General features: G+C 40.9%; 1 protein-coding gene across 1 annotated transcript in view; it reads right to left on the bottom strand.

The window, feature by feature from the left end:
* Positions 1-12,398, bottom strand: part of SESN1 (sestrin 1) — a 78,650-nt gene extending 66,252 nt beyond the window's left edge. Inside the window, exon 1 of the mRNA XM_036380178.2 lies at positions 11,725-12,398. Within this exon, the coding sequence (XP_036236071.1) occupies positions 11,725-11,988 (264 nt within the window). The 5' untranslated portion in view covers positions 11,989-12,398. The remainder of the gene's footprint in view (positions 1-11,724) is intronic.
* Positions 12,399-12,615: the final 217 nt, after the last annotated feature.

Raw genomic sequence — 12,615 nt, 5'->3', positions numbered from 1 at the left:
GCTAAGCTGGCCTGGCAGACATGGGACTGGCAGTCGGTCACTTTATACTATCAAAGCCCAGTCCACTTTCATGAGGTAAGGTTTCTCTAGCATATTCCTTCTTGACACTCCTCAAGGTTAGGAGAGAGACCTGCCCACGAGCATTGGTAGGGTGAGTTACATCCACTTTACTTAATTATTCCTTCCTGTGAGCTTTAATATAATTGCTTTGCAATAGTGCTCTTAGTGTACAGGAAAGAATATTGGGGCTAAGATTGGATCCAGCCATACCCGGACCTCTCTCTGAGAAGGAGTTTAGAAAGCAAAGGGTTCCTTTCAGCACCTTGTGGTTCAGCAGCAGGACTTGGCACTCCACCCTCAACAAGTTCACAGAGCAAATGTTCAGAAGATTAGTATTCGTTTTTCTGCTGAAGTTTGGAAAACACATGATGATAGACATGTATGTTTGTTTCTGTTACAGAATCAAGAAGGTGTCTCCTTACAGCTGTCTAAAACAGCTAGATACAAAAAGAAAAATTTCACACCAGACCATCACACAGGACAGAACCAGATAGGTTATATTAGCAAAGGATAACCTGGGATAAGTTTGCACTAAAACCATAGACTTTCAACAAAACTTCAAGCTTTGGCCCTCCCACGCCAGCATCCCTGACACAAACTCTGAGATTATATCGTCGAAGACATTTTATTCCTCAAAAGGCAAATGTTTATTCATGAAGTTATCATTAAAAAGGGAATTTGTGAGTCTGAGTGAGTGTGCAACTAGAGAAATTTTCAGTTTCTCAACACAATCAAGAAGAGATTTAGAAGATAGTATTAAAATCTGATTTTATTCTCCGTAAAATGCATTCTTTTTTTGACCTCAGGACATCTTCCCAAGTATTTTTTCGCAACTGTTTTTTTGAAGGAACAGTCAGCAAGTCATTTAGCTTCCATGTGAAATTCCCATCAGAACTTTGCAATTGCCTTAGCATGTTTTTATGCACATGCATGAAGATTTATTGCCAGTGGAAATGACTTTTGAGCCACGTGGCTACCCTACCCCAGAGATCTGATAGCCAAGAACTGTACCTCCCCCCAAAACATGCGGATGTGTGACACACTGCACCACAGACCTGGGGCTCTGAGAGGAGGAACATAGGTGGAAGCCACATATATGGGAAGCACACGACAGCTTACCAGTACAAAATTAATTTCTGAGTCATGAAGCAGCCATGTTTTCCACTGCCCTTAGGAGTAATGATCTGCACACTAAATTCAGAGTGTATAAAACCAGCACTTTTCCCAAGTCTTCTATCACTATACACAAACATACCAAAAACTCCACAAAAAACCACAGAACAGCCTATGCTTCAATCTCGGGTATTCATTTAATGTATAAGCTACAAAGAGTTAACTACTACCTTTAGAATCTAAAATTAAGATTTTTACATTGCACATTACAAATGGTATCTTCTGCATTAAAAAACAGCTTTCATTCCTAGTGAAACCTTACTCAAAACCTTGAATCCTTTAACAAAAAGGCCTGACACTGAATAATGAAAGAAAAAGAAGCAACATTTGACATTTCCAATTTACACATACTCTTCTGACAGATTATAGACAATATCAGCCAAGCAGAGTTGCCATATTCTGAACAGCAAAGAAAAGCAGAACACTACAAGCCAAGATACCAATATGCCTTCTAAAAGCCAGACAAAAGCATTTCTTTTCCATTTGGCTTATTTTCCTGCCTCATGGAACAGAACAGTAGCAATAAAAATGTCAGAATTAAGCTTCTCTTACAGAACACTATTTATACATCAATTTCTAGGTAAATATAAGTGACCATTACAAACATAACTCTTAAAAACAAAATGTAACCTAGGTGAAGTTATAAGGTTTCCAAAACCTTTTCTGTAACACAAGTAGGAAGGACAGAATGGACACAAAGGAAGTTACAGCAAATATCAAAAGCATATCCTGGTAAGGCCTTATCTTGTAACATGGTGAGCTCCAGAAAACGTTTTGTGCACAGCAGTTGCCAAATATTTAGTACTGTTAAAGGGACATAAGCTTGCACTCAGCACTGACTTGAAATTCACAGAAAGCTTTTCTTAAACTTTTTCCTTTCTTTGGTCTTTCTTCTACATGGGTATCAGTGTGAAACTAGTTTAGAACTAAAATTTAAATAAATGGAAAATCCAAACAGTTTAATCTGCGTGGAATGTGCTGTTGGCAAACAGGCTGCATTTAAAGCTAAAAGTTTTGTAGCACCAGAACACCAGCAACAGGCTCAGCAACAAGCTGCAATGGAAAAAAAATCTTTCAGAAAAGAGGTGGTTCTCCTCCTCCCAGAAACAAACACCATCCCCTCTCCCCCCCCCAAAAAAGAAAACAAAAGAAAAAAAATGCACACAGGAAAGGCTTTAGAACTTTAAATAAGTTTGCATTTTCAGGTTTATTCCTCCTTTGAATAAATGGTCATATTATTCCATGTTTACTCTCTAGGAGCTAAGAAATCCTTGACAAAAATATTTGTCTCAGAAGAAAACCGTTTAAAAACAATTCAATACCAATCAAAAATATCCCAGGGAGAGAAATGTGGTAAAGAGGTGATTACATCCTGAGTCTCAAAGCTCAGGCCCACAAAGCCAGTCAGCTATTTAGGCAGACAAAGACTTGCCAGGAAAGACCTGCAAATAAGAAATCTTTATTACTGACTTCAGAAGGCATAGAACAGTGAAAAAAAGTTACAATTTTTAACTAAGTTACAGGGAAAAAAATAAAAACCACCTGTTTTCAGAAGCAGTTTTCAGTGCTTTTCTACAGTACAGTGCCTGAATTGAAAGTTCTTGCAGTTGCACAGAAGGGACACATTATCAGATTACATAAGCAGCATCACCTCTATTTTTAAAATACCAGCCCAGTATATTTTTGGGTAATATTCTTGCACTAGAACACAGCACTGGGTGATACTTTTAACCCAAAATTACATGAAAGAACAAACTTTGTTTCTACATAAAGCTGAAGTAAGAGAAATGGTAAATTGTTTACTAGGTTTAAATAGAACTAAACCAGTTCACCTTCCCAAACCAACTTTTGGCAGTAATTTAACCTAAGCTTTCCAGAAAGAAGACAAAGGGAAAGAAAAAAAGTCAAAGTCACTGAAAACATCAGAAAGGCAGTAAACAAGAAAAAATTAACTTAACTTTTTGGGCTTAATTAATTTATGTAGCTTCAAGTGAAGATTTCCATGTTTCCATTGATTTCTGGGGAGAAACCTAAGCTTTTCCCACCCTCCAATCCCTATTCAACTGTAAACAATTTACTGGAATAGAAAACCATACTGACAGCAAACCATATTTTTGGAAATTTAAACACTCGGTATCCACAGGAAAATATAATCAAGCTTTCAAAACCTTTTTTTCTGGCCCACAATGGTATATTCAGTACTTTTCCACTATGTTTATTTTAAAAGGAGAAACCCTGACCTGAAGAAAAAGTCAAGAGTAAGATGACACAACAGCAAGTATTTCTTCAGTGCTCACTTTACACTTGTCACAGTAAGACAATGTAATTTTCTTTCAAGTAATATGCTTTGGTCAGGCTAACAGAAGATACATTATTTTACATAACCTAGAAATCCATACTTTTTTTTACTTAATATTGTATGCTAATTTACAAAAGATTGCAAAATCTTAGATCTTTTCCCTTTGCTTGAACATCTCCTCAAGATACATAAAATTCCCCATTTGTGATCAAAAATCAGCCAAGAGCCCAAAATGAGGACAGTTATTTACTAATAAGCAGGACAAACAAATTATATTATAAAACCCCCCCAAAAATATAAATAAATTGGCTTTTTGGAAACTTAGAGCAGAACTTCTAGGAAAATCAATGCAGAGAGGGGAAGGATCACTGCTACCCATAGACTATTAGAATCAGAGCAAGAAGAACAATTTCAGATAGAGACCTAAGTGGACACTAGAACATGAGTGTAGACTGGAAAGGATCATATCCAGTTATGAGTTGAAATGAACAGCCAACTTCTAAAATTACCTCTAGAAAGAGAAGCAGAATCAAAAGAAAGTTTTGAAAAAATCTAAAAAAGCATTCATGTGACTTAGTGACTGCTAGATCAGGAGAACAGATGCTGCTATTTACAAAATGCATTCAAGCTGAAGCATTTCTGGTTCCTACAGATCTCTAGGTATCAACTCCTATTTAAAAAACAGAAAAATACAGGGAACAAATATTTTTTAACTAAGCCACCAATGTACATCCTATAATTGCTTACCTCATTACTAAACAGCAATAGATAAGGAACCATTTCTGTTTGATTTCTTCAGTTTTAAAGTACTTCAATGCAGTAAAAAAATAAATATCAACCAAGATATTACCAGAAGTGTGCTTCATGCAAATAAAATTTGTAGTTATGATGTCTTGAAAATCAATGCAGCAAAATCACAAAATTCATAAATTTACAGACAAAGTAATTTCCAACAATTATAAGGAAAAGCTGACTAAGCAAAGCTCATTACCATACACAAAGAGCCACATAACATTAGCATGGAAAATTATGGACAGGCTCAAACACAGAAACAGCATTAGAAGTGCCCCAGATGCCCTACTTGGCATCACTTTGAGAACCTCCACTGTTTTCAAGCAACTCCTTATTCCAACCAAAGACATTCCCAAGGTCAGGCAATTCTGGAGTTGACAAGCTCAGCAAGAGAAAATTTTCCTTCATCTCTCTCAACAGACTAAAGCCTTAAGAAAGAAGGCAAGTAGGCTGAAGGAGGGAAGAGTCAGATAAGGCCATCTGAGTTTTATTGGGCATTTAAGTCTTTAAGAAATATTTTCACATGCCTGCTCAGAATATTCCCTGACATGTCAAGATTAATTCTTCTCCATTAACATCAGCCTGACCCCACACATGTGATACAGACCCATCATCAGAACATGTTTACAATAATACTGCAGAGGCAGCAGATGCCATAAATAAGACTGATCATTTTAAAGCATCATGTCATTACTTCAGTATTCTCTCTCAATTTGAGGAAAGCAAGAGTATTAAACACCACCAAAAAGCCCATAACAGACAGATGTTTTCTAAACTAGTGATCTGGTAAAGCACCATGTGGATTTTGAAGGGAGCACCCTACAATGAATAATTAAATCCATTCCATACAATATCTGGAAGAGACAGAACATGCTTTTGCTATGAAGTGAACTTACAAAAAAAGATGTTTTAATTCACTGTATAAGAGTACTATGCAAACAGGAACTGATTTGGGTATTGGCACTGTGCAGAGAGACTAGTCAGCTTCCAGACGGATCAGATTCACCAGCTACAGTGAGGATATCATATTTAAATTCTTAAGCTTGAATAGACTATAAATTTCAACTGAGACACCTTTCTAGGGTGGCTGACCAACAGTAAGAATCACAGGGGAACATCCCTATCATGCAGCAGGACACAGTCAAATTAACTTGGACAAAAATCCTAAACCTAACAGATCTGCCTAGCTAAAGATCTCAATGTTCACCAAAGAAAACTGTACAGGAAGGCTAAAAAGGACATTAGACAAAGTTATAAAGTCATTTTTCAAAGATTACCCCCAAGAAGATTAAAGATTTGGAAAGTTAGGCAGTCTTCCATAACACCGCTGATCAGGATAAACCATTTGGGAGCAATGAGTATAATTTTCACCCTTATTACTCTTAAGAAGTGTGCACCATAGAGCTCAAACACAAAGCAAAGAGTGAATTCTTTTGTGAATTCACATTGCTAGAACAAATACAGCAATGAAACAGAAAAGTAACTCCTATTTTATCCTTTATGGATGCACACAGGGGAATTACTACCTCCTCTCCTGGCAGAGGCTTTATTTGTCCTACCACAGTAGCAGAGAACACAATGTCTGCTTTGGCTATGACCAGAAATCTTCCCATCCTTTCTGGATGCCCATTTAATTTAAATGATACAAGTATTTTGCCAGGATTTGGAAAGGAAGGATATTCCCTTCCATGTCCTCTGCCAAGCAAGCCTAGATCCCAATCAGTCCCTCAAGGTTTTAAGACAGGAAAATTTATTTGGCTGCTCACATGACCCCTCTCTTCTGTGCCCTAACAGCCCTTGGCAAACTCTGGAATTCTGATACATTTATCTACTAAAGCAGCAGGCCTGAGAAAACAAAGAGATAATCAAAACCACCCCTTCAAGCCACCTGATGCTTTTATGTATGAGACAGGTTTCAGACCACAGGTTTGAGCACTATTTGTCAGGTAAATACACTCCTGAAGATCAAAGGGAAAGGACTTAGATGGTTCTTGAAGTCCCTCCAAACAGTTACCAATACAAAACACAGAAAAAGAAGCTGGAAGGAAAAATCATCCAGCTAGCAATGCTCTCCCTTTCCCAGGGAGAGATCAAATAAGCACCTCACTCCTGCCTGATGCTTAAGAACAGTTTAGATCTAAAGATGAACATGACTGGATAAGTCTATCCTAATACTGAAATTTTCCCCAAATGTCCAATCCAAGTCTTTCTGGAATTTAGATCCATTGTTCATTCATTCTAGCTCATGTTTTCTTTATTTTTGCAGCAGGATTTTCATCCCTTTTCATCACATTTCTTTTTGAATATATTATCTTAAGCCTCCTTTTAGCTGACACACCACCACTAAGTGCTTCAAACCTTCTTCACAAAAAAACTCCAAAGGACTAGAAAATATTATACAAACTCACATTAAATATTTAAGTAATTTTAAATTATATGATTGCTCTCCAGTTCTCTTACTCTCCCTCCCAGCTCATAATCCATTCAACAAACCATAAAAATTTGTTAATCAAGCCTTTGCTGGACTGGACCTTGTGGAGGCTGTACCAAGTACTTGTTACCTGACCTCACTTGCCCTCTGGGGATGGTTTTCCAGCTAATTTTACTCACTAAAGTGCAGTTTATAGACCACAATTCCCCAGCTTGTTAATAAGGCTATCATGTGAACATCGAGGACTCCAGTATATCAATCTATTAATATAATAGAATCTCTCTGCACCACAAGGCCTATTACTCCATCACAGAAGCAGTAGCAATGCTGGATTTAAAAGAATTTATCCTGGCTAAGTCTGCTTTGGCTGTTGCTCAACTTCTTTTCCTAGGCACTAAAAATGTGTTTCAACACTGGTCCAGTATTTTTTCTTTGAGCTACAGTTAAAATCCATCAGCTTCCTCTTCATCCCATCCCATTTAGCCCACACTGAAGAGGTATGCACCAATTAATCTGAGTCTGCTACTTCCCTCCACTATCTTGAAATTACAATCCACTACATGAGATCACTTCAGCTAGTTGCTTTTTTAAGCACCCTGGAATTAATTTCACCAGGCCCTACCAGATTTAAAATCTGTTGCTTATCCAAGCAACCTACAGGTTTTCCCTCCAGCCTAGGAAGGTACTATTTATGCTTTTATGGCTATTGACTACACAGGCCGGATTAACCGTTTCAGAAAACATTTCAATCACCTCAGCATTATCTGTTAATCCACTAATCTGCGGATCTTTTATTTCTTGCTTTCTTCCAATATTCATTTTAGCCATGCCTCCTCATGATTTTGACCATCCTAGCTTTATTCATATGTCTTTGTGTACTTTCTATATGTTTCCTTTGTTTACATCAATGAAAAGATCAACAGAGAGCACAGTTATTTTTTCATTACTAATTTTCCCCTTCAATGCAAGTGTTTGGTATCACTAGACTACTTCTCAAAGAGGTAGAGATTGTTTTTTTCTTCCTTATATTTGCCCCCAATCAAGCTCTGTGTGCCATATTCTCTGCTTTTTGACATTTACTGATTTTTATGCTGTTGTCATCTTTTATCCTATGTAGACTAGAATCTTGTTGCACCAGCAGAACCTGCCCTCCATCTATGTATTCTCTTTGTTTATGAAGAGAATGAATTTACACACCCATGGAAAGCAATATGTCCTGCTGAGTTTTCTCCACTGAATGGTTACAAGAGATTTTAATTATCAAATCTCATCCTTTCCGTGATTCTTCTCCAGCTATGGACAGACACCTTGTATTTGTGTCCCACTCCTGCATTACTGATTGATCCAACAGAGGCTGGCAGAAGACTGTTCATGAGCATGTGTTTAGACATTCCATGGCTGTTCTTTCCCAATATATTTGTGTTGGTGTGCAGACACCCAGCACACTGGGAGGAATGACGCACTACTCTGCAAGGTCATAGGCACTATGCTATAAATACATGCAAAACACCCCATCAGCAAGAATTTACTAAGAACCTAGGATACATCTTGGGGGTTTTACCTCAAAAACCATTCATCAAACATTTATAAATGCAAACATTGAAACTGCTTTCACTTGGTTAAAGCACTGCAATTGAAATATGTTTAAAACATTTTTAAAATTATCCATTGAGGTCAAAGTGGCTTTAGGAACTTGCTTTTATTAATAAAAGCAAAAATTAGAAAAAAGGGAACTCATTTGCTGACATTGTCTTTATAACAACCCTTACAAAAACAACTCATTTATTCTAAATGGGAAAACCTATGTATTCTCTCAGGTAAAAAAGTATATGTTATTATACATATAAAGACATAGAGCCTACAATGAGAAAACTCATTATCCTGAACATAAGTCAAATCAACAGGAATATATGTTAAGCAATAATTAATTCTACGGATTCTGACACAAGCAATATTATTTATTAATAATATCATTATTAATGCTATTTATGAATAGCAAAGAAGAAACCCGCATACTTAGCAGCCCACCATATATCAGAGGAATTTTTATCCAGGAGAAAGAAACCCCAAAATATAACAAAGGCAGGCTTAGAGGGATGCCATGCTGACACAGGCTGCTGCCAAGCCTGCAGCTTACACCAGCCATACAATGCATTTTACCAACCTGCTCCAGACACAAAGCTGCAAAATCACCAGGAGTACCAGTTGCTCATGCCTAAATATTTGCTGACTGCCCCAACAGGCAAGAGGGCACTAACTCAAAGAAAGAAATAGCAATCAGACCACAGGGAAAATTCTAATCTTTGATGTCCTCACTGATTTACGCTGGAAGCAAATCTGAAAGATGAATAAAGCACATTTTGCAGTTCTCCATATTGAGGCAGCTGGGGTGGGCAGGAACAAAAAGAAATACCTAAGTCCAGGCTCAGAGTTCTAGTCTGGGATGGACCATTCCACAGGAGAGAGAAAGAGGGGGGGCCCAGTTCACAGGAGAACTTCTGGGTTCAAAGTTGCCTCTCGTGCCCTGGGCTCCATGTCATTTAATAACTTTGGACAGCATAATTGTACATACTGCTTGAAGTCCATATTGTGGACTTCAGTATTGTTTCAGAGCCCAAAAGAGGGAGATAAAGTAATACAAGTGCTGATGCTGATCTGAATGGGATTTCACATTTTTAAGTAACTAACCTTTGGAAGCACTGCTGAAAGCCACAAGTTCTATGGGGTGATAATATTTAATTTAATAGTTTGCTCTATCTGCCACCTTCACTGCAGAGAACTGAACAATATTATTCTTGATGATTAATCAACAGAAAACCTTTTCATGCCTGACAGGGGTCCTCAGCACCCAAAACAGAACACCTGCACTGGATTATTTCTCCAACAAATGTGGATCCAAAGATTACAATGAAAATTTTCATTTATAAGTACAGACACAAGAACTAAGATTTGCCACTCTAAATTGATAAAATACAGAATACTTCTCTCTTAGATCTGTGCTCCTGAAAAGGAAAATTTACAAAAGCAGCTTTTAAAAATTTTCTTAAAAATAATGTTGTATTTGACTTTATTTGCTTAACTTATTGGTAAACTTTTACTGCACCTTGTGTGTACAGTTGGTTTCACAGCTATTAAGCCTTTGACACCTATGTTTATTAATCAAACCAGCAAGGACCACAGCATTTGAACTTGCTTTTGCTGTATGAAAATGGACATTTTCTGCCAGAACTTTTTGGCCTAGTTAAAAAAAAACAACTAGTAACAAAGTTTCTAAACCACACTAAAACTTGAACAGACCACTAACTTCAAATACATAAAAAACATAAAAGGGAGTCATCTGGTCCTGTATTCTGACCTCACCCCAAAATTTAGGTGAGAGATCACCATCTGTTTGGCCTTTGAATAGACTGATATTTTGAACCTGACAAAAACAAGTCTTCCCTTAGCAGTCTGTTGCAGTAACTCATCACTCCCACTGGTAACAGACTCACTTCTCATATGAACCTTTAACAGGGAAGATGCCAGATGAAGTTTTCAACTCAATATTCAAGTTTGGGGTGGTTGCTTGTTTCACTGGCTTCAGTTTTTGAAGAAAAGCTGTCAAGCTTTTCACTTAGACCATGTGGAACTATCAGCTTTGAGAAAAACTCCACACACAGCCTAAACTGGGTAAAATAAGTTACACTGTATTGATCATACTTCACACTACTAAGAAGTTAAACAAAATAAACAGAGACTCTTTCACCTCCAATAACTCAAACCCGGAATGTATTTCTATATATATGATAACATAAAATGTTTTTTATGTTATACATATTTATGCATATCATGTATAAATTATTCTATCTATAGTACTTTCATATATTATTATTATGTTTCCCCGGATTTCCCTATGTTCAACCTGGTAAAGTTCAGGGAGAAAAAGCACAGTAGTGAGAATCAGGCAGCTATCTCCAAGCACAGCTCTCTGTATTCACTTGTGATTAAAAGAAATACCCGAATTTCCTTTTCCTACTCTGCAGCTAAAAGCAGCAGCTTTAGCAGTGCTGCTGGACCCGTTGACACAAGAATTCCGAGACCTGTGCAAAAACTTGAGGTGAGCAAGACAATCGCAATGCAAGTAACTATAATTAGACTGCAGGAGTGGAAGAGTACAAAGTAACATTTATTTTTGTTAGCATTAGGTCAGTAAATGTAATCCTCTACTGGCTAGGCTGCCTATGATGCCTTTGGAAAAAAAAAAAAAGTTTGGATCCTATCGATGCCAGTGGAAAAACTATTTACCAATAAACAACAAGAAGGGCATTCTGACAGGCTCTGCCTTAACAACAAGCTCACATGGCTTTTAAAAGCTCCAAGACTTCCCATTTATATTTTCAATTGGCAACACGAATATCAATACCCAAATCCTTCCTGCTTTTCTGTTAAAGTTAACTGGGTAATACCACCGCACTGATCATACAGACTGAAACTAGAGCGTTAAAGTTGTCATTTTAGTGCTTCCTTGGGGATGCCCCAACTTTCCAGCCATTCATTGCCAAATCCTCTCTGGTGGATTCCACTGAAAGACTTCGTGCTTTTTCACAGAATAGTTAGGGTTGGAAGGGACCTCTGGAGATCACCCAGTCCAACCTCACTGCCAAGGCAGGATCACCTAGAGCTGGTGACACAGGAACATATCCAGGTGTTTTTTGAATGTCTTCAGTGAGATATTCCCCCTCCCTCCCCCCGCTGCCTTTCAATAACGCTTTTCCAGGTGTTTATTCGGGGAGAGAGCCATAGGGGTGGGGAGTACTTAGCACGTATTAATTGCAGGAATAAATCTGACAGGGTGGATCAGACGCCCACCTCGGGGCACAGATGAAACCCGAGGGCGCCCTGCGTGGGACGGGGCCGGTCCCAAAGCCGGCCTGCGTGGGAGATCCCGCGGGCCGGTCCCAAAGCCGAAGGGGTGGAGTGCCGCGCTCACCTGCACCCCGCCGAGGATCGCCTCGCTCTTCTCCCTCACGTCGGGGAAGGGGCACCGCTTGGACAGCATGAGCAGGCGGGCCAGCGCCTCGCCCAGCCCGTCCCGGGCGGCGGGCACCGGCAGCCCGTCGGCGGCCGCCCCGGAGGCGACGCTCTCTGCGCGGCGAAGCACGGCTTGCCCGATGGTGTCCAGGGTGGCGGCGCGGGCGGCGGCGTCCCGGCTGCACAGCCCGTCCCAGCGCACCTCGCCCTCCCGCTCCTCCATGGGGCCGCCCGGCCGCTGCTCCCCCGCCGCAGCCACCGCCTCCTCCTCCTCAGCAGCCCCGGCGCGGCCGCCCCATGGCGGGCTCCCGGCAGCCGCCAGCCCGCCCACACAGACGACGACGAGCGCGGCCGCGGCGAGCGCAGAGCCCGCTGCCCGCGCCGCATGGGGGGCAGCGCGGGCCCGTGCCCCCGAGAGCTGCCGCCGCCCTCCCGCGCCGGGGCAGCCGAACGAGCGGCGCCGCTGCGGCTTCGCCTTTCCCGGCGGGGAGAGGGGCGGCCACCACCCCGCGGCGCCGGCGGCTCCTCCTCCCTGCCCCGGGCATGGAGGGAAAGGGCGGCCCCGGCCCTGCCTCTCCCGGGGCGGCCCCTCAGCCCTCCCCGCCGGGGCCGCCACCGACCCCCGGCAGTCCCCTCACGCGGGGTTGGGGGGAAATAGTCCCGCCCAGCACGGGGAGCCCGCGTGACAGACCGCCGCTCAGCCAATCGTCTTTCAGCGCTCCCACCCAGGGGGCCCAATCGCGGCGGGGAGCGGCAGTTCCGGCAGGGACTGCTGGGATATGTAGTCCGGCCAAAGGGCGGCCCTGCGGCCCTTGCGCGGGAAGACTACGTGTCCCGGCAGGCAGCGCGG

The sequence above is a fragment of the Molothrus ater genome, chromosome 3 (assembly GCF_012460135.2).
Source record: "Molothrus ater isolate BHLD 08-10-18 breed brown headed cowbird chromosome 3, BPBGC_Mater_1.1, whole genome shotgun sequence".
NCBI classification, from domain to species: domain Eukaryota; kingdom Metazoa; phylum Chordata; class Aves; order Passeriformes; family Icteridae; genus Molothrus; species Molothrus ater.
The sequence above is the reverse complement of the archived record's forward strand: the minus strand, read 5'-3'. Positions and strand labels throughout refer to the sequence as shown.